The 27,831-nt window shown below is 41.2% G+C and overlaps 1 protein-coding gene and 1 long non-coding RNA gene across 2 annotated transcripts in view; one reads left to right on the top strand and one right to left on the bottom strand.

The window, feature by feature from the left end:
• LOC125456907 (uncharacterized) overlaps window positions 1-24,287 on the bottom strand; it is a 39,036-nt gene extending 14,749 nt beyond the window's left edge. Inside the window, exons 1-3 of the long non-coding RNA XR_007248536.2 lie at window positions 24,232-24,287; window positions 23,952-24,051; window positions 9,049-9,161 (exon numbers count right to left, since the gene is read on the bottom strand). This is a non-coding gene — a long non-coding RNA (uncharacterized LOC125456907). The remainder of the gene's footprint in view (window positions 1-9,048; window positions 9,162-23,951; window positions 24,052-24,231) is intronic.
• LOC125456902 (cilia- and flagella-associated protein 47-like) overlaps window positions 1-27,831 on the top strand; it is a 478,989-nt gene that overhangs the window by 296,006 nt on the left and 155,152 nt on the right. The window contains exon 53 of the mRNA XM_048540417.2: window positions 21,183-21,358. Within this exon, the coding sequence (XP_048396374.2) occupies window positions 21,183-21,358 (176 nt within the window). The remainder of the gene's footprint in view (window positions 1-21,182; window positions 21,359-27,831) is intronic.

Below are 27,831 nucleotides of genomic sequence, written 5' to 3'. Positions count from 1 at the left end.
AATATTACAACTGTACTTAGGGAGGATGTTCTGAGAAATGCAGCCAGGGAAGTTATTTGGGTGGAACTGAGAAAAAAGAATGGATGATTAACTTAATGGGATAGTACAATAGATAGAATAGTGGCCCAACAGCGTGGAAGCAGGCCATTCAGCCCAATGGGTACACACTATCCCTCTGAAGAGCATCCCACCCAAACCTACCCCTCTATATTAACACAGTAACCCTGCATTTCCAAGGCTGATCTACCTAACCTACACATCCCCGGACACTACAGGCAATTTAGCGTAGCCAATCTACCTAAGCTGCACGTTTTTGGACTGTGGGAAGAAACCCACACAGACATGGGGAGAATGTAATGTGTGGAGTTTGCATCGTTACCTGAAGGTGGAGTTGAATCCAGGTCACTGGAGCTGTAAAGCTGCAGTAAATTTTGTTCTTGATCATTCATGACTAACATAATTTTGAAATCAGGATACGCAATATGTAAGATTTTTTTTCTTTAAATGCTGCCTGCTTATTTCTTAAAGGTACAGGGAGAGGCTGAATAGGCTGGGGCTATTTACCTTGGAGTGTTGGGGTTAAGGGATTGACCTTAGAGAAGTTTATAAAATCATGATGGACATGATCTCCCAATAGTCAGTGGGAAATTCAGAAACAAATTTGTGAGAAGATCTCAGTTATCTGTAGGAATAATAGGGTGGTTATGGTAGGGGATTTTAACTTTCCAAACATAGAGTGGGACTGCCATAGTTTTAAGGGCTTGGATGGAGAGGAATTTAATGTGTACAAGAAAATTTTCTGATTCAGTATGCGGATGCACCTATGAGAGAAGGAGCAAAATTTTGACCTGCTTTTGGGAAGTGACTGATGTGTCAGTGGGGGAGCACCTCAAGACCCGTGATCATATTTCAATTAGTTTCAAAATAGTGATAGAGAAGGATCTAAAAGTTGAAGGAAGGCCAATTTTGACAGTATTAGACAAGAACATTCAAAAATTGATTGGGGGCTGATAATTGCAGGTAAAGGGATGGCTAGAAAATAAGAAGCCTCAAAAAATGAGGTAATGTGAGGCCTGAGAGAGTATGTTCCTGTTGGGGTGAAGGGCAAGGCTGGAAGTTGTAGAGAATGCTGGATGACTGGAGAAATTAAGGTTTTGGCCATGATAAAGAAGGAAGCATATGTCATATATAGACAGCAGAGACTGAATGAAACCCTAGAAGGATTTAAAGGCATTAGGAGTATAGTTAAGAGGGAGATCAGGACGATATAAAAGGGGACCTGAGATGGGTTTGGAAAATAGGGTTAAGGAGAATCCAAAGGGATTCTACAAATACAGTAAGGACAAAAAGGTAACTAAGGAATGAAGAGGGCCTCTTAAAGATCAGCTAGGCTGCTTATGTGTGTAATCGCCGGAGATGGGGAAGATACTAAATGAGTAGATTGCATCTGTGTTTACTATGGAGAAGGATATGGAAAACATGGAACTTGAGGGGAAAAAGATAGTGAAATCTTGAAAAATGTTGATATTACAGAGGAGGAGGTGCTGGACATCTTAAATCATATATACAGTGATAAACCCCTGGGACCTATTCTAGTGAACCTACAACTCTGTGGGAAGCCGGGAAGTGATTGTTGAGCCCTTTGCTGTGATATTTGTATTATCAATAGCCACAGGCCTGTTCTGAGTTGCCGGAAGGCTGGAGGTTGGCTAACATAGTGCCACTATTTAAGAAAGGTGGTAAGGAAAAGCCAGGGAACTATAGATCAGTGAAACTTACATCAGTATTGGGTACGTTCCTGGAGGGGATCCTGAGATACAGGATTTACATATATTTGGAAAGGTAAGGACTGCTTAGGGATAGTCAACATGGCTTTATGCCATGGGAAATTGTGTCTCACTACCTTAATTGAGGATTTTGAAGAAGTAACGAAGAGGACTGATGAGGGCAGAGCAGTAGATGTGATTAGTAAGGCGTTCAACAAGGTAGACTGGTTAACAAGGTTAGAACACATTGAATACAGGAAGAATTAGAGATTTGGACACGGAACTGGCTCGATGGGAGAAGACAAAGGGTGGTGGTGGAGGATTGCTTTTCAGACTAGAGGCCTGGGTCCAGTGATGTACACAAGTATCAGTGCTGGGTTCACTGCTTTTTGTCATTTATAAAAATGATTTTGATGTGAACATTGGAAATATTGTTAGTAGGTTTGCAGACTACACTGAAATTGGAGGCGTGGTGGACAGTGAAGAAGGTTACCTCAGAATAAAATGGGACCTTGCTCAAATGGGCTAATGGACTGAGGAGTGGCAGATGGAATTTAATTTGGAAAAATATGAAGTGCTGCATTTTGGAAAGGAAAATCAGGGCAGGACTTGTACACTTTATGGTAAGGTCCTACGGAGTGTTGCTGAACAAAAGTCCTTGGATTCAGGGTTCATCATTCCTTGAAAGCCCAGTCACAGATAGACAAGACAGTGAAGAAGGCATTTGGTATGCTTGCCTTTATTGGACCGTACATTGAGTACAGCAGTTGGGAGGTCATGTTAAAGGTATACAGGGCACTTCTGGAATACTGTGTTCAATTCTAGTCTCCCTGCTGCAGGAAGGATGTTGTGAAACTTGAAAGAGCTTGGAAAAGATTTACAAGGACGTTGCTAGGGTTGGATAATTTGAGCTATAGGGAGAGGCTGAATAGGCTGGAGTTATTTTCCCTGGAGTCTTAGAGGCTGTGGAGTGCCTTATAGTTGTTTGCAAAATTATGAGAGAATAGATGAGGTGAGTAGCTAAGGTCTTTTGCCCAGTCTGGGAAGTCCAGAACTAGAGGGCAAAGGTTTAAGGTGAGAGGGGAAAGATTTGAAAGGAACCTCAGGAGCAACGTTTTCATGCAGAGGATGATGCGTGTATGGAAAGAGCTGCCAGAGGAAGTGCTGGAGGTTGATTCAATTACAACATTTGAAAGACAACAGGATGGGTATATGAATAGGAAGGTCTTAGAGGGATATGGGCCAAATGCTGGCAATTGTGACTAGATGTGTATTTAGGATATCTGACCGGCATGGATAGGTTGGACTGAAAGGTCTGTTTCCATATTGTACAACTGTATAACTCTGAGTTTTGTATTTTTTTTTGTCTGTCTTCAGTATAGAAGATTTAGATATTTGAAAATTAAGATGTGAGAAGGAGGGAGGAACTTAAAATAATCACCACCATCATCAGAAATGTACACAGAAAACTATTTGACCTGAAGGATGACATGTTCTTCCAACCTGATGACCTGCATTGTTGAGTCTTAAAAGAAGTAGCACGTGAGATAGAGACATTGATCATGATCTTTCAAAATTCCTTAGACTTGGGAAGTGTTCCCGTGGATTGGGAAGTAGCATATATTCCACCTTTATCCGAGAAAGGAGAGAAACTGAAAGCAGGAAACTTTAAGCTGGCTAAGGTAACGTCAGGCAAAAGAAAATTGCTGGACTTTATATTAAAGAGGTTACAGGAGGACATAGAAAATCATATGATCAGACAGAATCAGCATGATTTCGTGAAAGGAGGATTATGTTCAATTAATTCAATATTTGCGTAAGTAAAGTGTAACTTAGATCATGTAGAATCTATAAATATGACATACTTGGATTTCAAAAAACATTTGAGGTCCAGATCAAAAATTATTATTCAAGATAAGGGCATATGTTAACATATTAGCATGGATAAAGGACCAATTAGCTGAGAGGAAGCAGAGGGTAAGGATAACTGGGCTAGTTCCAGATTGGCAAGTTATAACTAGTAGAGCTTCACAGGGATCAGTGCTGACTCTGAACTATTCCCTATTGATATCAATGATTTGAATGACGAGATTAAATAAATGCTAATGATATTTCCCAAGGCTACCAAAACGGGAAGGAACTTAAATTGTCAAAAGAAAGTTAAGCTTCTACAATGGGATAAAAATAAGCTCACTAGCAGACAGAAAATTGGCAGTTTAATGTTGCCTACTTTCTCAGCAAGAATAGAGAAGCAGTTTATTATTTAAATGGATGCTGGTTGCAAAACTGAGTCATACAGAAACAGTTGTGCAATCTTGCACGTGAATAAAAAAATGTTAGTACATAAATGCAGCAAGTGATTTGGTTAAAAAAAAGGGTACTTTAAGTATTTGTTGCAAGACGCATTGAATATAAAAGTCAGAAAATTTTATTCTCATTGTACAGCCATGTCTGGGGTTCTGGATATAATTTTGGTTTCCTCATTTTGAAGAGGATATAATTACATTAAAACAGCTCATGGAATGTTGCTTTGACTCATTTCAGATGATAGACTTCCGTCACAAAAAATGTTGAACAGGTTGAGCCTTCGCAAACTGCAGTTTAGAAGAATGAGAGGTGATCTTACTGAAATCTGTAAGATCCTTGTGGGTCTAGATAGAATGGAAGAAAATTCCTCTTGTAGGGAAAACTAAGGCTTGGGGACCCAGTTGAATAATAAGTCTCACTTTTTAGTTGGAGCTTTTCTCTCAGAGCAAGTCTGTAGAATTGGCTTCATCAGAAATCCATGTAACATGTCTTATTGAATTGATTCATGGATGAGACAAATAACTGTCAAGCAAGCCACAAGTTACGGGGGTCGAATTGGAAAGTGAGATTGAGACCCCAATCAGAGGAGCCATATGTTAATGAAATGATATGATCAACACTTTTGTTTACATGTTAAGGTTTCACACGTAGTATAATGTCACAGACAGGTGAAGAGTAATTAAAGTGCAGCACAGTGAAGGCTATTCAGGCCATTAACTTTGCATTGGATTTTTTGAGCAGTCCAATTCGCCCTACTCCCTGCTACTTCCGCATATTCCTGCAATATTTTTCATTTCAACATTTATTCAGCTTCCTTTTTGAAGGCTAACATTGAAGCTGACAAGTTACTTTGGAAATTGAGCTGGCACTGGAGCTCCACTGTTCTTCATTTTCTACCTGTAAAAATTGCATGTGCATGAATGCCATGCTAGATATGCCCTGTGCTCCACCAGTTGAGCAAATGACAGGAGTCCACTCCTTGTATCTGTGATTAATTGAAATGCAACTACAGTAATGCTAATGATCTAATTTGTTTGAGTCCTGGGCAAAAATGTTTAACTGACACTGGCAGGAACCCAGGATAGCTGCAAGGAATAATAACAGGCCGTAATTCATTCATTTAATTTTGTTTTCTCATTTTACACTTTAGCAAAGGTGGGCTCAGTGTATGTTTTCTTGCCCCTGGCTCTGTTTTTAACTATGGGGATGGAAGCCAGAAAGTCTATGCAAGGAGATAGTCGACAGAGGCACATCTAATTTTTCCATTTCCTTTGGCAATGCCTGTTTACAATATGCAATTGCTTACTTGGAAATTACCATTCCATTCAATGTAGGCAGTGTATTTTATGAGCGGAAAAGGTTACTACTATAGAAATAATGAGATTTCTTTGATATTTATTAATGTCGAACTCAAATACATCAAATAAAGCAAGCCTCTAACAGACCATTTTTTTTGATGTCTATTGTAGTTATACTTGTTGGAAAAAAAGATTAAAATGCCTCACCGCATCTAAATAGATCATTTTGAGATTAAGGTGGGAGGGAAAGACAGAATAGAAAACAGTTAATATGTTAAAGTTGGTCTGATTTTAGATTAGTTAATCTGTTTTGTTTTCACTGCTTTTATAAAAGAGAAAAATAAAATAAATGGAAGTGATTAGCCAGGAGTGTCCAGTACTATACAAATACTGTTGCAAGCACTGTTAACTGGTCGAGGATGCAGTCAGGCACACTGATGCAGGTCAGAAATGGCTGAGTACCGAGTTGGGATTCAGCTTCGTTATTTTGAAAGGCTCTGTCTCTCATGCCTCACACCTCTTTAAATTTTCTAGACAGTCCCAGCCCAATCCATTCCAGCCTGTGCCAAATCACATTGCAACCCCAGTGACCCTTCATGCCCGTCAAACCAACCATGTTTCCCACCAACTCTGTGGGTTATTGTCTCTATGTGTCAACACATGCCAACCTCCATGGCTTCCTTTATGGCCGGTGCCATATTCATACTAACTCATGCCTACAAATGTTTGCCCTCACAGCCTCCATGTTGATGTATGAGCATTCACAATTGGTGGACCTCCAGAGCCTTGTTGAGCGGAAATACATTCATTGTCAAAATATCTATTAAGTCTTGCTATTGTCAAATAAAAAATATCCTCCCGTTCAAGAAAGTGCATTCAAATAATTTTAACTACCAACAAACACTAATTCCCATATAAAACAGGCATATTCAGAACCACAAATCAAAGAAAACTAATTCTTAAATAATCATTTTGAGATGCCAATTAAATAGTGAATTTTCAGTCCCTAACCACCGTAAGTGTTATTTGTGGAAAGTAGCCAAGTACGAATAATGACGTAATGATTAGGCCTTGGAGTAATGTCAAAACGGCTATTGTCATTTCTAGAGTGGATGTTTTTCTCACTGATACAGGCAGCCTTTCTTTAAAAAAAATTCAACGGCTGGCAATTTAAGGAACTGCACAACTCCCCATTCCCCTTTTCTGATGAAGGATCCAGGCCCGAAACGTCAGCCTCCGTGCCCCCAAGATGCCGCCCGGCCCGCTGTGCTCATCCAGCCCCACACTTCGTTAATTTAGATAAATGTGGGGAGTTGCATTTTAATAAGTTAAACCAGGACAGGAATTATACAGACAATGATAGGGCTTTGGGAGTGTTGAACACAAACACCTAAAGGTGAATATTTCCCTGAAAGTGGAGTTGTTGGTAGACAGAGTGGTGAAGAGGTATTTGGCATGCTTGCCGTCATCAGTCAGTCCGTTGAGTATAGGAGTTGGGATGGCATGTTGTGGCTGTACAGGACATTGCTTAGGCCACTTTTGGAATACTGCGGGAGAGGATGGGGGCAGGAAGTGCTACACCTGTCCCCACACCACCTCCCTCACCCCCCTCCCAGGCCCGAAGATGACTTTCCACATCCAGCAGATGTTCACCTGCACATCCGCCAATGTGGTATACTGCATCCGCCGTACACGGTGTGGCTTCCTCTACATTGGGGAAACCAAGCGGAGGCTTGGGGACCGCTTTGCAGAACACTTACACTCGGTTCACAGTAAACAACTGCACCTCCCAGTCACGAACCATTTCAACTCCCCCTCCCATTCCTTAGACGACATGTCCATCTTGGGCCTCCTGCAGTGCCATAATGATGCCACCCATAGGTTGCAGGCACAGCAACTTATATTCCGCTTGGGAACCCTGCAGCCCAATGGTATCAATGTGGACTTCACCAGCTTCAAAATCTCCCCTTCCCCCACTGCATCCCTAAACCAGCCCAGTTCATCCCCGCCTGTCTAACCTGTTCTTACTATCACCTATCCCCTCCTCCTACCTCAAGCCGCACCTCCATTTCCTACCTACTAACCTCATCCCGCACCCTTGACCTGTCCATCCTCCCTGGACTGACCTATCCCCTCCCTACCTCCCCCGCCCCCATACTCTCCTCTCCACCTATCTTCTCCTCAATCCATCTTCAGTCAACCTCCCTCTCTCTCCTTATTTATTTCAGAATCCTCTCCCCACCCCTCTTTTCTGATGAAGGGTCCAGGCCCGAAACGTCAGCTTTTGTGCTCCTGAGATGCTGCTTGGCCTGCTGTGTTCATCCAGACCAATTTAAACAATTTGTTTTCACCTCTTAAATCTTCCATTGTTGTTCAGCTGAGAATTCCGACATAGTGGTTAATTTTGACTGACTTCAATAGCAATTAAATATATAATGTATACCTTTGAATCAATATCACTCATTTGTTCTATTGTTCAAAGTAAGAAATGTCATCAAATAACCAACTCCATGTTTTTTTTTAATGGAACTACAAGTCTAGAGAGACGTTACTGAATTTCTCTCCCTCAGCAGAAAGCACCCAATCTCTGAGTATTTTTTTTCTAGATCAGGAACTATTGCCATGTGTCTACTTTAGCACATTTTTAAAAAAAAATTCTTTCCACTAGTAGATATGAAACCATTTAATACCAGTATTATATAAGCCAGGTTGATAGCAGTCATTTGATTTCGTCAGAATGGTTGGGTATTGTCCATTCATGCCCTGATTGACTTCAATTGTTTCATCAATGCACCAGTCATTTCAGGTTTCATTTCATAATTCAGGAAGGCTGACAACTGATAATTTCTCTATTTTATACTGTATATCCTGTCAGCGTGCTGGATGTAATGTTTTTTTTGAAGACATTATAATGTTTTTGCTGATTTTTGTTATCTCATTTAATGCTGCACTCAACGTCCTTGTCAAATGGTTTTGCTGAGCCGAGTAATGATTCTGGATCTACACAGTGGTGTTTCACCTTGTTAAAAGGCTAATAATTGCCTTTTTATGATATTTCTATCCATATTAACAAATTTTCAGATGCTTCCCATGTGTTATTTTTCAAAAATATTTTATGGTATTACAGCAATTGCTTTGTTTTAAATGTGGCGTCATGACAACTGAAGTGGAATACAGAGATAATGGGAACTGCAGATGCTGGAGAATCCGAGATAACAAAGTGTGGAGCTGGATGAGCACAGCAGGCCAAGCAGCATCTTAGGAGCACTAAAGCTGATGTTTCGGGCCTGGACCCTTCATCAGATGAAGGGTCTAGGCCCAAAACATCAGCTTTTGTGCTCCTAAGATGCTGCTTGGCCTGCTGTGTTCATCCAGCTCCACACTTTGAAGCGGAATACATCTTGATTGGCAAGAGAAGAGGGGTCTTAATATAGTAAGTAATAGATGAAGATCAGGAAAGGTAGAACATGAACAAGCCATAGAGTTGAGGAGCCAGAAAGATGCATTCATCGGTCATGCAGTTTTCCCCTTATATAAAGTATAGGCAAACTAAGTGGTACCTGGGCACCATAAAGCAACATGCCAGGAAGACACAGACCTTAATGTCAGGTGATCACTGATACAGACAGACATTAGAACAGCATTATTAATGTGTTTGAACATCAGTGAATACTTACAGAGTACGTATTACTTTAAAGTAATAAACAGTCGCAAGACCCTTCACTGGTGTAGTATGAGACAAACTTTGGCACGAAGTCACGTAAGGAGATTCAAGAAAAGGACACGTGGCCTAGGAGTAAATTAAAGCAGATGTGTGATGCAGAATCATACTAATCAGAAGTTTCCATAGCTGGGGCCAAATAGCTAAAGGCATTGCCAATGGTGGCAAACATGGTATTGGCCATGTATTTTTATCCTGCACTATCATTCCAATGATTTCCAGCAGGTTTAACATTATTATTGCAATTTATAATTTATGTCTGGTGCACTTAAAATAGTAACTTAGTGCACTCTATATTTTACATCAAGCAATTCATCATAGTGTTTTGTTTTTGTATGACTTATGAATGTGAATCTGTGCAAGTAAGCTGACAGAGATTTTGTAAGCATGAAGTAACTGCAATCCTGAGAGTGAGGTGCGACCAGTTGCACATGACTTTCATGTTTTGACATTGAGATCTTGTTTTTGTGTTTGCAAAATAGTGTGATATTACAGATGCCTTGTTTAAAATGTTCTCAGAAAAGATCTGCACATCATTGGTGAGTTCAGCACTTGCTGCCCACCCTGAATTGCTCTGAAGAAATGACAATGAGCAGCCATCTTGAAATGCTACAGAGATAGTAAGAACTGCTGATGTTTGGATTCTGAGATAACACGGTGTGAAGCTGGATGAACACAACAGGCCAAGCAGCATCAGAGGAGCAGGAAAGTTTGACATTTTGGGCCGGGACCCTTCTTCAGAAATCTGAATTTCTGAAGAAGGGTTCCGACCGTAAACGTCAAACTTTCCTGCTCTTCTGACGCTGCTTGGCCTGCTGTGTTCATCTTGAATTGCTGCAGTCCATATGGTGTAGGTGCACCCACAGTGCTCTTTGTGATGGGGTTCCAGTTCTTCTACTCAATGGTAATTGCCGTTCTTGGAGGCGAGCTTGTGGGTGCCATTCTGTCTACTGCTGTTATAACAAAGTGTGGAGCTCGATGAACACTGCAGGCCAAGCATCATCTCAGGAGCACAAAGGCTGACGTTTCGGGCCTAGACCCTTCATCAGAAGCGGGGGAAGGGGAGAGGGTTCTGAAATAAATAGGGAGAGAGGGGGAGGCAGATCGAAGATGGATAGAGGAGAAGATAGGTAGAGAGGAGACAAACAAATTAAGGAGGCGGGGATGGAGCCAGTAGAGGTGAGTGTAGCTGGGGAGGTATTGAGGGGATAGGTCAATCTGGGGAGGACAGACAGGTCAAGGGGGTGGGATGAGGTTAGTAGGTAGGTAGATGAAATCCACCCGAAGGCTGTAGGAACGGCAACTCATATTCCGCTTGGGGACCCTACAGCCCAATGGTATCAATGTGGGTTTCACAAGCTTCAAAATCTCCCCTCCCCGGACTGCATCCCAAAATCAGCCCAGCTCGTCCCCACCTCCCTAACCTGTTCTTCCTCTCACCTATCCCCTCCTCCCACCTCAAGCCGCACCCCCACTTCCGACCTACTAACCTCATCCCACCCCCTTGACCTGTCCGTCCTCCCCGGACTGACCTATCCCCTCCATACCTCCCCACTACACTCACCTCTACTGGCTCCATCCATCTTCTATCCGCCTCCCCATCTCTCCCTATTTATTTCAGAACTGTCTCCCCTGCCCCCTTTTCTGAAGAAGGGTCTAGGCCCGAAACATCAGCCTTTGTGGTCCTCAGATGCTGCTTGGCCTGCTGTGTTCATCCAGCTCCAAACTTTGTTATCTTGGATTCTCCAGCATCTGCAGTTCCCATTATCTCTGTCTACTGCTGTTCTTGCCTTTCGACTTGTCGAGGTCGTAGCTTACGTGACGTCTAGCACTTTGATGGTTGAGGTTATAATAGGGCACTAACTGGTCAGGTTTCATTTTTATCTGTGGATGGACATACCTGGGCAATTTTCCACATTGCCAGTTAGATGTCAGTGTTGGAGTTTATTGGAACTAAGGGTACAGCTACTTTTGAAGCACAAGCATTCGGGACTAATGCTAGATGTTGTCAGGCCCTCTAATCTTTTCAGTATCTGATGTCTATAACTATTTCTTGATGATAATATGTAGAATGAATAGAATTTACCAAAGATTTGCATCTGTGATGCTGAGGACCCCAGTGGAAGGTTGAAATGAATTATTTGTTTGGGAATTCTTGATGAAGTTGATTGTAAATGCTTCAGCTTTGTCACTTTTACTTATGTTCTGGGCTTTTCCATTATTGAGAATGCCAAGTTGCCATTTAGTACAATTGTAGTCTCACAGACTTCATCTCCACAAAGTCTTTGTCGTGGTCTCTTCTGTCAATACTGTAATGGAAATATGTGTCTGACAGGTAGATCCGTGTGGACAAGGCCAGTAGGTTTTTCTCTCTTGGTGGTTCTCCCAGCATCTGCTCCGGATGCAGCCTCACAGCTATATCCTTCAAGTCTTGATTGAGCTCAGTCGGTAGTGATGTTACTGAGCCACTCTTGGTAGTGGATATTGCTCAGAATAACTATGTCAGTCTGTTGCTTGACAGTCAGTGGGGCAACTATCCGAATCATAGCAGAAACTCTCAGATGTTAGTCAGCAGGACCCTGTAAGGTCATTAGAGCTGAGTGTATCTTTGTCTTTGTGGTGCTAAGGCTGATTCCTGCTTGTTTTCTATTAATATAGTTATTGTTGTGCAGAACCATGTGATTGCCTGGTTTTGTCTGGAATCTAAGACTGATTTATAACAACAACAACCTGCATTTCTATCAGAGACAGTCGGAACTGCTGATGCTGGAGAATCTGAGATAACAAGGAGTAGAGCTGGATGAACACAGAAGGCCAAGCAGCATCAGAGGAGCAGGAAAGCTGACATTTCGGATTTGAACCCTTCTTCAGAAATGGGGAAGCAGACTCTGAAATAAATAGAGAGAGGGGGAGGTGATGATAGAAGGTGGATAAAAGAGCAGATAGGTGGAGAGAAGACGGACAGGTCAAGGAGATGGGGTTGGAGCCAGTACAAGTGAGTGTAGGTAGGGAGTTGGGATGGGGGCTGGTCAGTCGAGGGAAGATGGACAGGTCAAAGAGGCGATGATGAGGCTGGTAGATAGGAGGTCGAGGTGGCGTTGGTCAGTGAGGTGGGAGGAGTGAATAGGTGGGAGGAAGGATGGACAGGTTAGGGAGGCAGGGACAAGCTTGACTGGGCAATTGGGATGAGGTCAGGGGCGGGAAGAATTTGAAGCTTGTGAAGTCCACATTGATACCATTAGTCTGCAGGGTTCCCAAGCAAAATATGAGGTGCTGTTCCTGCAGCCTTCAGGTGGCATCGTTGTGGCACTGGAGGAGGCCCAGGATGGACTTGTTGTCCAAGGAGTGGAGGGGGAGTTGAAATGGCTTGCAACTAGGAGGAGCAGTCGTTTGTCATGAACCAAGCGTAGGTGTTCCACAAAGTGGCCAGCAAGCCTCTGCTTGTTCTCACTGATACAAAGGAGACCACATCGGGAGCAGCAGATACAGTATACCACATTAGCAGATGTGCAGGTGAACATCTGTTTAATGTGGAAGGTTTTCTTGAGGCCTGGGATGGGGGTGAGGCAGGAAGTGTATAGGCAGGTGTAGCACCTCCTGCAGTTGCAGGGAAAAGTGCCAGAGGTGGTGGGGCTAGTGGGGAGTGTGGAGCAGACGAGGGAGTCAGGAAGAGACCGGTGCCTCTGGAAGGCAGAGGGAAGGGAAAAATGTTCTTTGTAGTGGGATCAGATTGCAGGTGGCGGGAGTGGTGGAGGATGATATGTTGAATCTGGAGGTTGGTGGGATCGCACGTGAAGACAAGGGGAATTCTGTCTTTGTTGTTTTTGCGGGGAAGGAGTGTGAGGGATGAGTTGCAGGTAATGCAACAGATGTGATCTAGGGCATTTTCGACCTCTGTGGAGAGGAAATTGCAGTCTTCAAAAAAACGAGGACATCTGGGATGTCTGGGAGTGCATTTATATTATGGTTTTCAAGTGAAAAACACTCCAAGGCATTCCACAGGAATGTTACAAAGCACAGTTTGACAACTAACCCAACAAGGAGATATTAGAACAAATGACCTGCAGCTTGATCGCAGAGACAACAAGATTCTGTGAGGGAAGGATTTGCAAATCTTGGGCCTTTCAGCTGAAGCCACAACCATTAATGGTTTAGTGCTTAAAATTGGTGATGCTCAAGAGACTGGATATGTGTAGACTTATTGGAAAGCTGTGGGGGTGAGAAGACATTACAAAGGTCAGGAAGGGAGAGGCTATAGAAGCATTTGTAAACAAAGATAGGAATTTTTAAATGGAGATTTTCTTGACCAGAAGTTTGTGAGAATAGAGATGATAGAGGTATTGGAGTTGTGGGTTTTAGGCCACCTACCATGTTTTGGATTGCCTCAGACTAAAGGAGAATAGAATTGGGAAGCTGGTTATGGCTACATTTGATTTACCAAATCTAGAAGTAATAAAGGTGTGGATCAAGGTTTATTTCCACACTTCTCTTGATATTGTTGTCTTGTACAGAAAATTACATACTTTCGATTTCTGTTCCATTGATCTGATATCAACATCACATTAGCTGTTCTCAGTAACGTTTATGTGATAAACATTTTTAGGGTGGTTCTCATTTTGAATATTCTGCTTTCCCTCTCTTTGAAAAATTCTTTCATCTCCGAGAACGACATGTTTCTTTTATCTCCAGCTGCTCTGAGCTGATCATGTTTCCCTTGCTGTACTCCATCTCAGTTCCTGTAGATACCTGCTCAGAGAACTTTCCTCTACATTGAGTGAACGCTGTAAATGCTGCAGTAGAAAGAAGTACTGAAATAGTGCATTTCTTCTATATTCCTTCCACCACATCTTTATTGTTTGATCATCAAACTATGAAATGTCCATTGGATGATCAGTGGGCAGAATGTACCTACCAACTGCTTCTGCCTCATCTATGTCCTATATCTCAGTTTAATTCTGCTGGTGAACTATAGGTACGAATGGATGTCGCCTTGTACCTCTGCTTTCTTCTGAGGACCACTGTCAGATTTCACAGCTTCCAACTGATGTTAAGCATGCCTATTGTTTGGACTGCTCCAGCCTGCATGTTAGGGTGTGTTAGAAACTGGTAAAGTGCATGTGGGGCACTTTGCTTATTTACACCTGGCCATCAAAATTAGACCTGTTTGTGTTAGGACAAAAGCCTGTTGGACTCTTACAAAAAATTGGGCTGTAATTGGATAGGAACAGGCCTGTCAATACAGCTCTCCAATGTTATGATGTTGTGGCATTTCCTTTGATGAAACAAAATAAAGTCAACTCTTTTTCTGTCTATACTTCATTTAATTGCATAAAAATTTCATTCTTGCTGAAACACAAACCACTTTTAACAAATAGCGGATCAAAAAGAGTCATTTCCATATAATTAAAACAAATGTGCTTGACGTGCCTTTCAGAGTCCTTACACAGCCAGAATGTCAAATATTCATTCGGAAATAAAATCATCATTTGGATTGAAAAATAAAATCTATCCACTAAGTTTTATGAATTGTCACAGATAAACCCACAAAATCAAGAATCTGAACAAATGGTGCTTTTTCAGTATTTGGTTTAGTGAGGACTTGGTAGAACATGGATATGTTCTTCATTGACAGGAAAGGAGTCTTTGAAATGTTTTGGTGCTGGCTTCTGGTTTTACAGCAGAAGGCAATGGAGAAGCAATGACCATGCTAAGTGTTCAGGTACTAGGCATAAAGATTTGATACTCGGATAAACTTCACTTCTGTTTCAAAAAAGACTCAGTTGGTTAGCCTTCTCAATTTAACTAAGTTTTGTAATGTAGCTGCATCAGAAAATAGATTGCAGTACACTGAGTTATTAACTGTGTTGAATTGAGTGATGAGGGTTGGAGTTTCACAATCTCTGCTGGGTTGGAAGGGGTGATTGTGTTAAGGCCAACTCTCACTTCTAATTTATCCCATCATCATTTTTGTTTGCAGATATCTGAATAACATTAGCATATTTGATATAGGTATGTGTGTGGTGGCCCCTCAGGACAAGGATGACATTTGCTCAAGGCAGGAGTCTACATGTGGACTCTTTTAACATGGGGAGGTAGTTGTGCTGTAGCTACCATGTGGCTGACCAGGAAACTTCTATTTTTACCAGCTACCACAGGAAGCTCAGATGTTTTTCCAAATTGAAAATCAACAAGCCAATAAAATGAAATGATGTCCACTGCTTAAGCTGTTGCAAAGTTTTGAATGCTTAGCAGCACATTTTTTTCTCATCTTTTTCACAGAAAAGTTCCCATCCAATGCTGCTAAGCCTAGATTATTAAAATAATGGTCCTTCTGCAAATTGTAATGGGATCTGCAGTCATCAGGTGAAATGTGCTTCCACCTTTCCCATGCTATGATTAGAATCAAGTTCAGTTGGAAAATCTAATGAGATATTCGGTCCAATATTCTATTCCTGTTATGAATTCAGAATACCAAGGATGCTGGAAGTCTGAAATAGGAGCAAGACTTATCGGAAGAACCTTACAGGTCAGTCAGTGATTGTGGAAAGAAACGGAATTAATGTTTAAGGTTAATGATCAATTAGATGCTCATTAACCTGAATTATTGAGTGGAATCTTCCCAGCCCCTGAATGATGTGGGCATTGGTGAGTGTGTTGGGAAAATAGGATGAGATTGATAGTGGGATGATTCTCCACATTGAAAGTGAAATATCTTATTCTTCAAGCAAGAGTGGACAAGCAAGACAAGATTCTCACCAGTGAACAGCAAGACGCTTATTTGTTTCAATTGCATGTGTTATTATCTTATTACTGGTGCATCTTACATCACTGAGATGCAGTTTTGCTCTTTCTCTCTCATCCCACTAGAAACTAGACGGTAACAATTGTCAGTTATGAAAGTCAGAACAGCTCTTTGCTGACTTCAGCTCACCACTTACTCCCCTCGGCCTCTGTCTTGGAAACCAGGGACCAACATCTCAGATCATGCTCCAGGGGTGGTACTTATATGCATCCTTCCTATCCATAAATGCTGGCATCAGGCACATATCAACCTTATCATTTGAAAATGATACATCTCCACTCCACTTTTAAGATGGCTCTGTATGTCAGTGCTCCATTTTGGAGCATGGTAATGCTGCTGATGGGACATGTCATGCATAGGGACTGAAACTTATCCCATGGATTAGACCAGAGTGCATCTCAGAGTTCCTCGGTTGCTGTGCTTTGGATTATTCACTTTGTGCCTCTGTGGAGGCTCACACTTTTCCTTGATTTGTCTTGCCTCTTTGTGCTTTGCCCCCATAGCCAGACCTTAGGCAAAGACAGAAATACTGTTAGCCTTTGACAGTCAGTCTATGGGTTGTGCAAGGTCAGTTAATTTCTTTGGATTGTTAGGGTCAGAGGGTTTGTAACAGGACAGTGCAAGGAATCTGCAGTGACCAGTCCTGCAGGTCCAGTACAACCAGTCTGGGACGTTGCGCCATGTCAGTCGGAAACTGCACCGAGCTTGATCAAAGGCCTGGTCTGTCATCACTTGAGGTTCGCTGTACAAGCAGTCAGGGGTTGGCTATAATTGGTCTAATGGGCCTTAAGCCACTGTGGTTGTAGGGGATGGATGTCAGCACCCTGTGATGCAGAGGGAGCAATAATTGTGAAAGGGGAAGACACAGAATGAATAAAAAGATAGGGTGGTTGCTGGGAGACATGGCCAACTGCTCTGCAACAATGGCTGATACCTCTATTGCACAATCCTTGATTGAGTCTGGGTGGAAATACACAGCTGCCTGTTCTTTCACCAGGGCCATTGCAGAGCAGATGATAGGCCTGTTGAAGATGAAATCCTTTTGCTTGGCATGGTTTGAGGGAAGTCTTTAGTACAGGCTGACAGAGTGTGCTGTGTAATTATAGTATGCTCTGCATAACTGGAGCAGTCAATGTTAGGATGTGATGGATTCTGAAAAGCTTCCTTCCCCCAGCAGTGTGCACTTCCCAGGATCCCCAATGTCAATGCCATCTTTGAAGCTCAGTTTGAGCACCAAGTCAAGTGCTGTAGCAGTCATATTCCAAGGAAGAAGCTTGAACAAGAGGGATAGCACCTTCAGCGAACAAGCATAATAAGTCAGACAGGGCTTAGTTGACTTAACAACAGCAGAAATCTTCAACTTGACTCAATCTTAACTGTTTCTCTCTCCACAGATCCTGCCAAATCCGTTTTTAGGATCTAATTAGCAACCGGTTCCAGTAGATGTGAGCTGGGTGCATTGATAACTTATAGAATATGAATATGTTACTGCTCAAGAAATGAACAGTCTGTATTTGTTCCAAGAGGCCAAAGCAGCTTCTGTTTGTTAGTTCATTGCTTTTGCTATTACTGCATAAAAGTGAATGTTTTGTGTCATTTGAAGGCTTGCCAAGATGTGATAATCCTATATTGCTCATTGAGGAGGTGTTGGGTTACACGGGGCATTTGGGAAAGAGTAGCACCACCTTAAACATAGTTCTAAGATGTGATGAAAGTAAGGATGGGTAACTTGTGGAGTTTGTGTGGTAAGAAGCATTTGTTTTTGGTTCCTGTCCAACTATGTGCATGGTGAAGGGCAACTCCAGACTGGCAGTACTTGACCTGGTGCTCAAACTGAGCTTCAAAGATGGCACTGACATTGGGGACCCTGGGAAGTGCTCACTGTGGGAATAAGGAAGCAATCACAAGTAGTGCTGAATGGGATTATGATGCCTATCTAATAAAGTGATTCTTGGAAAAATAGTGTAAGAAGCCTCACTAGGCTTTACAAAGAAAACCTATCCATGAAACTTGCAAAAATTGCCACTGAGCTGATTTCTGATAAAATTCAGTCTGTTAGCTCTGTTTCTGTCGACCAGTTGCTGCCTGACTTGCTATGTTTTTCCACCATTCTTTGTTCTAATTCAATTTATGTGAATGTGAGGAATACTTCCCTCCTGGATGGAATGGAAAGTGGGCATGTGGCAATAGATCTCCTCCCTCTTTTCCTGAGTTCTGATTTCACAAGACTTCCCAGGTATGCAGAGCAATAGCAGGAGGCTATAAAAGAACGTGGAAATGAGTAGAGGTAGAAGGAGTTGAATAATCCCTCCTACCTCCTTTTCCTGTGATAGCACCAGCTGGATTCCCAAAGAATCTGTGGCCAGCACTTGCATCTAGTCTCTCTTAAATCAAAAGGCCAACAGAGGCAGATGGAAAGACTTAGGAAGCTTTAAAAAGGCAAATTAAATTTGTTTCCCACAGAGCGCCATAAGTTGCTTAGGGGCTGGAGGCCGTCTGGTTGCTACTTTTAGGTTTCAGCCAAAAGGCCTGCAGCTATCTGTAATTATCACTCCTGGCTCTCCACTCCACATTCTGGGCTGTAGCCAAATGCTGAGCTTTTCTTGGGGCATTTGCCACTGTGCTAATTACTTGACTCCTCCAGTTCAGATGGTCAGACACAATATACTTTGTGTAAGCTGTACCTGATCAAGTGCTCTACTACATGAGGGAGTGAAATGTGAGAGTTGTATGTCGGTAGTCATTTTATGTGAGCAGAGTATAAAGTATCATATTCATCCGTTTTACTTAATTAAAACAATATGAATAAATTCCATTGCTATGCATTTGAACCAATGAATATAATAATGTCAGACAAATTCCGACATTGCACACTGTATAGCTTTATTCCTGTTATTTGAACTGGCATAATTGGGAGCTGCAAATAAATTGATTACATGATACAAAGTAGTGGAGTGAAATTTCTGGTAACAAAACAATTGTAGTTGAATGAGTTAGATAACCAAAGAATTACAAATTAATACCAATTGGAAAGGCATGTGTTAATTAGGGATCATTAGTATGCCTTTGTCGGACAGTGGTCATGCCTAACAAACGTGATCAAGTGTGTGGATGAGGGAGGTTCAGTTGATATAGCTCATATTGTTTTTAGAAAAGCTTCCACATCGGAGCCTGAGCAGGTTAAAGCACTTGGAATTGAAGGAAACTTGGTGAGGTGGATCAGAAATTGATTTAGAAATAGGACACAAAGGGTAGTGGTAGAAGGCTGTTTGATGGAGGCTGATGTCCAGCAGTATACCATAAGAATCAGTTGTGGGACGCTTACTGTTTATGATGTACATAAACAAAATAGATTAAAATATGGGGTGAATGTTAAGCAGATTTCCAGATGATACCAAGATTGGTACAGTGGTTAAGATATTAAGATATTTGTAGGTTTCAAGAAAATTATAGATGTGTTGGATAGATGGGCAGGCCAGTGGCAGATGGTACTTAACCCTGATAAGTGAGGTGATGCACTTTGGAAGAAGAAACAGGCTGAGGGAATATTAAATGAATGGCAGGGCACTGGGTAGTTTAGAGGAATGGAGGATCCTGGGATAATTATTTTCAGATCACTGAAGTTGATGGAGGTCTTGATTAGGATAGTTTAAGAAGGCATATGGGATACTTGCTTCCATCAATCATGGCATAGGGTATAGGAATGAGGAGATAATGTTGGAGTTGTACAGAGCATTGGTGAGGCCACAGTGGAGTACTGTCTGCAGTACTGGCCACCTCACTACAGGATGGATATGATGGCATTAGAGTGCGTGAAGAGGAGGTTCACCAAGATGTTGCCTGGGATGGAGAAATTGAGCTATGGAGAGAGACTAGACAGGCTTAGATTGTTTTCTTTAGAGCAAAAAGACTGAGAAGGGAAATGATTGAGGTGTATTAAATTCTGAAGGGTATGGACAAGAGTGAATAGAGAGCAGCTACTGCCCTTGGTCGAGGGGTCAATCAGGAGAGGACATAGTTTTAGAGTAAGGGGCAAGGGATTCAGAGAGGAATTGGGAAAGAACTTTCTGACATAGCAGGTGGTGGGAATCAGGAATGCACTGCCTGGGAAGGTAGTAGAGGCTAGAGACCGTTTAAAAAAATTGGATGAGTACTTCAGATATAATAATAATAATCAAGTACATGGGGTGAGTGTGGGAAATTGAGGTGAGTACACTTTTAGTGGTAGTTATGTTGATGCAGACTTGATGGGCCAAAGGGCCTTTTACCGCACTGTATGAATCCATATATTCTGATAAATGTCTGTAGCTATAGCACTAATTTGCAGATAATGTTGCAAATACTGCTTTTGGGCTATATTCTCAAAACAAAAATAATGTGAGGAAATGTCATTCCATTTATTTAATTATTGTACATATCTGAATGTAAAATATTCCAAAATTACAGCCAAGTCAACATGTTGGGAATGATTATAAAAGTGAATCCATCCAACTAAGCTCAGGTTATTGATAGGTTTCATGCTTATTTTAAAGCACTGCTGCGATAACACCATGGAGGCTGACATCCCATCACTAAGTCACCTTTGATTTACATGTGCACAGTACATGGACTCTGACCAGCTAGCTTAGAGCTAGTCCCTAAAGTGAGGAGAATCTCTGAGACTCCTGTTTATATATGTCAACCAGGACTGCCTGATTGGGGTTGTTTACCTGGGCCAGTCAAGGATCTCATATTCTATGAGATCCACCTGGCCCTCGTTCCATTCACTACAACTGCATTTGTAGCCAGATTCAATTGTAAAAGTATTGCAAAAAGATGTGAAACTGGAACAGTGGATAAAGAAAATACCTGATTATGTGCAGATTGCTGTGTCTGTCTTTTCAAATGTGCATGCTTGATGGTGAAATGAATAAAGATGCCTCAATTGAAAATGTTATGATGTATTTATAGTTTGCACTTTTCCTGTGTTTATTTTGTCCTGCCTTCTGTCATCAATCACGGACGGCTATTTTCTTTATTTGTTCTTTTCCCCATCTTTTCCCTTTAATCGGTGCATCTTCATGGTATAGAAACAAGTGAAATTTCCTAACCTCAGGTATATGACAGCTCTGCATATTAGATAACTAGTATGAGCTATTCATATCTAATTCAGCCAGCAACATGTGAATTTGATCTGAATTATTTACCTTTGAATTGGAGCAAAGAAATGATAAGATTTTCTTTTATAATCAATTATATGACTAGTTCTGTGCTAGCAGTTTATCCTACTGTGTTACTTTTGTACCTAGGATGCCATTGATGTGATCATTCCAATAAGTAATCCTCTTCAAGAACACCTGACACTTGATGTAACGCTGAATGGAGCTGGGATTACTGGAGACACTAGCCTGGTAATTGGGCCAAAAGAAGTTATATCATATAAAGCTAGGTACACTCCTAGTGTTGTTGGTGAAAGTCTTGGAAGGTAAGCTAACAAGATTTCTACAATATGCTGAAACGCAGCAAGGATGTTAGCTGCTCTTCACAGAATGTAGTGACAGGGAAGAAGACCATTTGCCATATAATTTTTATACCGTGTGATAAAGAATTCTCCACGCAAATTCCATTCTCTTCTCTTGGTATTTAGCTTACAGAGTATGGCATTTTGAGTGCATCTCCAATTTTTTTTCAAATACAGCAAACTTTTTTTATTAATTAGCACTTAGGGGACCAAGACCGGTTAATCAAATATTTCAGTTGGTCAAGAGGGCCACATAATCAGTGCAAAAACACACACTAGATGATAGAAACCTAATGCAGAGGGTATACACATCACTGTTATACCCAATTTACTGAATAAATCACTTAAAAATAATGCAACTTTGCCTTAAATAAAACTTATGAACAAAGAATTTTCAACTCACACCCTCATCTGACTCCTTGAACATTGCAGAGATCATGATAACACAGGAAACTTTCAGCATTTCAGGTATGTAATTTTTGCCAGTTTTTGAAGACTGTCGGTTTTTATGGTACTGGTTAAAGCAAAGACTACTATAAGGACTTCTTCCCCTACGACCCTTTTGGGTAATAAATTTCAGATCCCTTTTGGTGAAAACATTCTTTTCAACTCCTACTAATACTGAGACCATTTACCTGGAATCTGCTTCCCTTATTTATTGACCTCCCTGGAAAGAGAAATAGATCCATCCTATTTATTTAACCCAAACATACCACCACAATCTTCGGGAGAGTGATTTGACATGAGCAGTAAATGCTAACCTGGCACTTGTCCTGATGTCCACATTCCAGAAAATAACAAAGAAAGCTTCTATGAATCTTCTCTAGTGTGATCACACACTTTCTAAAGCCGTGGCCAAAACTAAACACATCTTGTGGCCTAACTAGTGTTTTCATACATTGCCAGCATAATCTCCTTGCTCTCACTGTTACTGCCTTGGAATACACAGGAATACCAAGTGCTTTCTTAAGCACCTGATCTATCTGTCCTGTTACCTTCATGGATCTGCCCTCCAAGGTCCTTTCACTTACCTATACTTGCCAATGTCCCATCATTAATTGTGTGTACCATTGCTTGTTTCCACTCTAAAATTCACGACCTGGATTGAATTCCATTTGATACTTGCACCTTGAGTCCACCTACTCAAATATCCCATGGCAAGTTGTAAGCAGTCAAATATGGTCACAGAAATTTGAGGGTGCATACATGAGGATCAATGGTCGGCACAACATTGTGGGCTGAAGGGCCTGTTCTGTGCTGTACTGTTCTATGTTCTATGTTCTATGTTCTAAATCATGAAAAAAGAGATGTGAGGCAGATCTATTTGGTGTGGATTTCTAACACTGTTTTAACCCCTCAAACAGACCAAGGCATATATATACAGAGTCATTATCATGAAGCAGTCTTTACAAATGTCAATTTGCTAAGAAAGCAGTGACAAAGCTTTGCTACCTGCTAGGATTCAGCTTTGAGCTAATGTCCATCACTGGATTAGACTGCCAATGATATTAAGGTCATGATATTCTTAACCTTTTGCATGGACTTAAAACAAATCAACCATCGATTTGCAAATACATCGAACAGGTGACTTGTACTATTTGTCTGTTTATCTGACATTTGCAGTGGCAAGACATGGAATTCAAATTAGCTGCTCCAGTCTGCTTGAAAGAAGAGGAGCAAAAGCAATAGAAAGACAAAGGGAATTTTCTCGAAGCTGCAGTTGGGGTGTCAGGACTGTACAAAAGAGGAGTCTTCGATAGGTGTCATCAGCCTACTCCTGGGATGAATAGGTCTTTCACCACTTGTTACTTATTTACTGATAATTAGTGCATATAAGCATGTGGACTATATAGAACATAGAACATTACAGCACAGCACAGGCCCTTCGGCCCTCGATGTTGTGCCGACCTGCCATACCAATCTGAAGCCCATCTAACCTACACTATTCCATGGACGTCCATATGCTTGTCCAATGGCGACTTAAATGTACCTAAAGTTGGCGAATCATTTCCCCCTCAATGACAGAGGGGGAAAGTATATGCTACCCAATAGTGACACTGACAATTTCCTTGGACTGTAGCTGCGCAGCCATACTGAACCATCTTGATTGCAACTGTAGGAAGTTTGTGATGCAGGTGAAAGTGCTATCTGGTCAGTTCCTGGCCTTGCTAGCTTGCTGTCAGTTGGATCATTAATGAGAGATGCTACTAATTATGCTGGACACCCCAAAGAAGACAGCTGAACTGTAAGGTCTACAGCACTTATACCAGAACTCCACATGTTCTGGAAGCAAACTCTTCCATATTCTTCAATAGGCTGCCCAATGTAGTAAGCTGTTGTAAATTATTCATTGTCATGAATTGGAATGTAGAGCCATTCCTTCATTGTCACTGGATCGCAATGCTGGAACACCCTCCCTGGAGTACATCACCAATATATGCCACCCTCATCCGTGAGGATGACTCACCTCCCCTCAATGGCAAGTAATAAAATGCTGATCTTGCCAGAGATGGTTATGATGATGATTAAATTAGCAAAACAAATATATTCCACCTACCCAAGGCATCAGTTTGTGCTGGTTGTTGGGAAGTTAAGCACAAGTGCCAATGTGTCTTCAGGTTGATTGCCCCATGTACAGGGCATAATATAAGCAGAACCTGGGAAGGAAAAGCAATAGTTGATGTCAGTAATTGTCAGTGCAGCTCCAAAAAAAGTCATGGAAATAGCCGTTCACCTTCCTGCACTTGGTCTCCATGCTTGTCTTATCCAATACTCTGAGTGCCAACCATTTCCATGGCAGTATTTTCCATTGGTTTGAAGGCTTGATGGCACCTCACCTTCCCTTTTGGTACTCTCCACTTCTGATGCTTGAGAGCTCGTCTTACAAAATAACTGGAACTAGATTAGAATGTGATGTTTGAAAGCTTCTAAATATCTACAAACTAGCTTCCCATGAAGGGATGCTGAGAAGTAGCAGCAAATTGTGAAAAACGAGGGGGAGGTATGCAATGTAACACCTCTGGTGTGAACAAGATTTGCAATGTTCTCCAGTTGTGAGAAGATATCTGCAGAATGTTTGTTTGTGCTAATTCCAATGACACAGGTGGGTGTAATGTGTATGGGTGTAAATAGAAGGAGCTGTGTTCCACTTGTCACATTGTGACTTAAGGAGAAGCATATGCAGCAGGAAAGAAAAAGGGATGGGGAGTACTGGGATAGATATGTGATTTTGCCAAATTTCACTGACAAAAATGGACAGATTAAGATTATGTTTTCATTTTTGTCTTCCCTCCTGAAATTATTGGGTCTCTTTCATTCCCCAGTACTCATTCAGTGATGACTGAAAATAAAAATCAGCCCAGGATTCCTTGCTGACAGCTGCAAGAATCAGCAAATCTCATCTTACCAATAAAGTGTTCACATACGTTAAACATAACAACATACCTTTATTATCACTGTCATAAAAGCTTTTCTTCACTCTTCAATTGTGCCAAATCTTCAGTTGAATGTCCATCTTTAAATAACTATTGCATCAATCTCTGTACCCAATATGAGTCTTCATTGTCTGCTTGAATCGGTCAGCACAAAATAAGTATTCCCATTCCTGAATACGATAACCACGTAAATAATAAATAATAAATTGTGCTTTATTTTACTGCAAAGAATTCAAATGACTAGCTATACTATTTATAATTTACACATAGAATATGGCCATTTACCTCATTGAATCTTTGAAATAGCAATCCTCCTTTGTCTCAGTCCTCAGCTTTTTCCACATGGCTTTGCAGATTTTCTTCTTCTGGTGTTTATGTAAATCTGTTTTGAAGAATACTGCCAAAGTCCGTACCAGGTAGCACGGTCTAAATTCTTACCACTTGTTTCTATTACTCTGGTTGCTGCTGATTCTTTCACTCAGCACCTTTAGAACCAAGCATTTGGCTATTAATTCTTCAGTGATTGAAAACTGCTTGTCTTTATCTAAACCCTTCTTGACTGTAAACACCTCTCACCAATCTCTTGTCACCCTTCACTGTTCTTTTTTAAAAAGCCAGTTTCACCTGTAATACGTCATACCTGGAATCATAATTAATCTTGCCGTCACTTCTCCAAAGCCTTTATTTCTTTCTTAAAGGACAGCCCCCAGAATTTGTCTTGTGGGCAGAATTTTAACTGGCAAAGGGAGGCAGCTTCACGTATGGACAATAGGGTGAGGGAATAAAATGCCATCTGTCCGGAAAATGGCATGATTCCATATGTTGGCTTTTAATGGGACACACTTAAAGATACGTGAGAAACCACCTTGCATTTGTGGTTCTTTCATTTATTCTGAGAGGCAAGTAATTTAGACTTGAACCCAGAGAAGACTTGAACCCTGAAGAACAAGCTCACAATCTTCCAAGCTTTTAAACTCACCGGGGTCAACAAGGCAAGAGCAGAGTTGTCATACATTGTTATGTGAAATTGACAAACTGGAGAACAATTAGATGCAGAAACTATACAGGCGCTTGTCTGCCTTGATGACACAGACAGCTGAGCTGATAGTATGTACTCAGTATGCTTTCACTACTTTATTGCTGACTTCTAACAGTTTGAAAGTCAGTTATGATACCTTGTACAGATATTCTCATTAATCTGGACTCTCCTATTGTCATCCTTGCATCACTGCAACTTGTGATTAGTTTATGCAGCTCTGTCATGGGTCTTTTCAGTGATTTGAACTCCAACCTCCCAAGTGGCACCAAATGAGCTTCCTTGAGCATTTCTTAGCTACACCACATGGCTGATGGCTTCTTTCAAGTTGCAGCTCTTCATTTCTAAACAGCACTGAGGACCTGTTGTGAACAGCAGGGGCATAGAGCTACCAAAAGGAGCTGGGGCTTCAATGAGCCCCAAGCTTCTTGAATGTGTCGACTGTGATTTAGATGAATGGAATCATTTTCTCTGATTCTTTAAGTCACTGATTAAAACTGACTGACCCTTTGAACTGATCTGAGTGACCCATTAGAAATCTTGTAGCACTTGTTCCTATCTAGGGTTAAATCTGACCTGTACTGGAACATCTTGTGCTTTGAACGTTACAATTCTCTGGCTGACTAACTCTCCACAGTGGCCAGGTTTGGCGCGAGCATACAAACAGAATAGATTATATCACAAGATGAGCATTGCATTACCTAAAGTCTTTATGAATTCCCTAATGACAGTAATTTGGAATATTACTCTTCCCAAGAGTTTTGGGTTGAGTCGTGAAGTTTGATCACATAATCTGCTCTGTTTTCAGTCTTTTTTTAAATAGTGTAATGTAGTTTTAAATAAACAGCCCTTGGGATAATGCAAACATTGATAATTGATATCTTGAGTTACAAGAATGTGAATAATTTCAAACAATTTTTTGAGAATCAATCCTGATTAAATGTAATTAACTGAAGTGCTGTTTCGCACAGCCTATAATTACAATTAAGACAGACTTCGCCCTGCTGAGTCACTATTGTCTGATGTTTTTACTCCACTGGGATTGTCAATTTTCCATTAGCTTTCTTTTGCTATTTTAAAGAAGGATTCTATTCTCATTTTGAATTATGGTGAATTATTTACTTGGCAGGTGCGAAAACCTTTGACAAGTAACGTCAACAACACATTTTAAACTGTTAATTTTGCAAACGTTTGAAAGAAAGAACGTTTGCTTTAGCACGATTGTGACATTTTGTCCCAAAATATAAATAGCAACTTGCTTGATTTGCAGTACCATCAGAGAATGACAAGAACAATTGTGTCTTTACCTGTTTTGGTCTAGATCACTTTTAAAAAAAATTCAAATAGTGATAATTAACAATTTTGTGAATTAGTCACTGTTACCTCTAGGCCAATTTGTTACAGATCCAGATGGTATACTCCAAACTGTTAAGTTCCCAGATGAAAGGAATGAATTGGCTCCATTTCTTTGTTCACTCAGCCCCTTATTTGTTTGCAACAAAGTTAATACATTATTAAATGAGCTTAAGTTTAAAGAACATAGAATATAGAACAATACAGCACAAAACAGGCCCTTCGGCCCTCGATGTTGCGCCAACCGGTGAACTAATTTAAGCCTCTCCCCCTACACTATCCCATCATTATCCATATGCTTATCCAAGGACTGTTTAAATGCCCCTAATGTGGCTGAGTTAACGACATTGGCAGGCAGGGCATTCCACGCCCTTACCACTTTCTGAGTAAAGAACCTGCCTCTGACATCTGTCTTAAATCTATCACCCCTCAATTTGTAGCTATGCCCCCTTGTACAAGCTGAAGTCATCATCCTCGGAAAAAGACTCTCACTGTCCACCCTATCTAATCCTCTGATCATCTTGTATGTCTCTATTAAATCCCCTCTTAGCCTCTTTCTCTCCAATAAGAACAGACCCAAGTCCCTCAGCCTTTTTTCACAGGGCCTGCGCTCC

This window comes from Stegostoma tigrinum, chromosome 12, assembly GCF_030684315.1.
Source record: "Stegostoma tigrinum isolate sSteTig4 chromosome 12, sSteTig4.hap1, whole genome shotgun sequence".
Lineage (NCBI taxonomy): Eukaryota > Metazoa > Chordata > Chondrichthyes > Orectolobiformes > Stegostomatidae > Stegostoma > Stegostoma tigrinum.
This window is presented reverse-complemented; position numbering and strand designations above follow the sequence as displayed.